The sequence below is a fragment of the Eimeria tenella genome, genomic scaffold, assembly GCF_000499545.2.
Source record: "Eimeria tenella Houghton genomic scaffold, Eth_scaff2833, whole genome shotgun sequence".
In the NCBI taxonomy this organism is placed as follows: Eukaryota; Apicomplexa; class Conoidasida; order Eucoccidiorida; family Eimeriidae; genus Eimeria; species Eimeria tenella.
The window spans coordinates 690-1997 of record NW_013542712.1 but is presented as its reverse complement, the minus strand read 5'-3'; the positions used below and the strand labels follow the sequence as shown (position 1 = coordinate 1997).

The 1308-nt window shown below is 58.0% G+C and overlaps 1 protein-coding gene across 1 annotated transcript in view; it reads left to right on the top strand.

Moving 5' to 3' along the window:
* Positions 1-283: 283 nt before the first annotated feature.
* The window catches only part of ETH_00033750 (uncharacterized protein), a gene marked incomplete at both ends in the record, with an annotated part of 1193 nt that continues 168 nt past the window's right edge, over positions 284-1308 (top strand). Inside the window, 2 exons of the mRNA XM_013375516.1 lie at positions 284-940; positions 1060-1308. Of these exons, the coding sequence (XP_013230970.1) occupies positions 284-940; positions 1060-1308 (906 nt within the window). The remainder of the gene's footprint in view (positions 941-1059) is intronic.

Genomic DNA, 1308 nt, shown 5'->3' with positions numbered 1-1308 from the left:
CTGCTGCTGCTGCTGCTGCTGCTGCTAGCGTTGCTGCTGCTGCTGCTCGCGTCGCTGCTGCTGCTGCTGCTGCTCATGTTGCCGCTACCGCTCCTGCTGCTCGCGCTGCTGCTGGCAATGAGAACGTATGTCAGGGGCTCCTTTTTGTTGCCGGTGGTATCCTCGCTGCTGGTGCTGCTGCTGCTGCTGCTGCTTTCCAATTTCTCTGCTGCTGTTGCTGCGTCCTTGCTGTTTTGCTGTGCAATTTCGCTGCTGCTGCTGCTGCTGCTGCTTCCTACTGCAGCAACAGCTGGAGGCCTGCGCGCCCTTGGGGGATGGCGAAGGTGGTGCTTCTGAGCTATCCACAGCAGCAGCAGCAGCAGCAGCAGCAGCAGCGCAGCAGCAGCTGCTGCTGCGATCTCGGCTCTGCAGCAGCCCCCTTACTGCTTCTCCCTTGATGCCTTTCTCGCCGCCGTTGCAACAGCAGCAGCGCTCGGGAGCTCTTGCTGCTGCTGCTGCTGCTGCTGCTTGCCCCATTATCTCAGCAACAGCAGCACCCAGTGCTTTGGTGGCGCTGCTGCACCTAGCTCTTACGACGCTGCCGCCACAGCAGCAGCAGCAGCGGCAGCACCAGCAACACAAAGCAGCAATGATGGCTGAGACTGAAGACTCGCAGCAGCAACAGCAGCAGCAGCAGCAGAAGGGGGAGGACGATAGCTATGACTTGCAGTTGCGCGTGCACCCGACGCAGCAGCAGCAACAGCAGCAGCAGCAGCAGCAGCACAGGTCGCTATCTGCAGCAGAAGCAGCAGAACTGCAGAAGCATGCAAACTTGCTTCTAGATGTGCAGCAGTCGCTGCTGCTGCTTAAGAAATTGGACGAAGCACAGCAGCAGCACCTGCAGCAGCAGCAGCAGCAGCAGCAGCACAAGGGAGAGGACGAGGAATTGCGCGTGCAGGCGGTAGGCAGGGAGGGTTTAGGTCTAGGGTTTAGGGTGTAGGGTTTGGCAACAGCCTTTCCTTGGGTTTAGGGTTTAGGGTTTAGGGTTTTAGGGTCTAGGGTTTAGGGTTTGTTTCATAGGTAATGGAGTTTTATGGAGTGTTGAGGGAGAAGTGGAAAGAGGCAGCAGCAGCAGCAGCAGCAGCAGCAGCTATTGGTCCGCAGCTACTGCAAGAAGCAGATAAAACATTCAGTCTTTTTCGTGCTGCACCGCAGCAGCAGCAGCAGCAGCAACAACAGCAGCAGCAACAGCAGCTAGATGAAACGCAGCGGCAGCAGCAGCAGCAGCAACAGCAACAGCGTAATCCCACTTTTGAGGAGGGCCGCAAG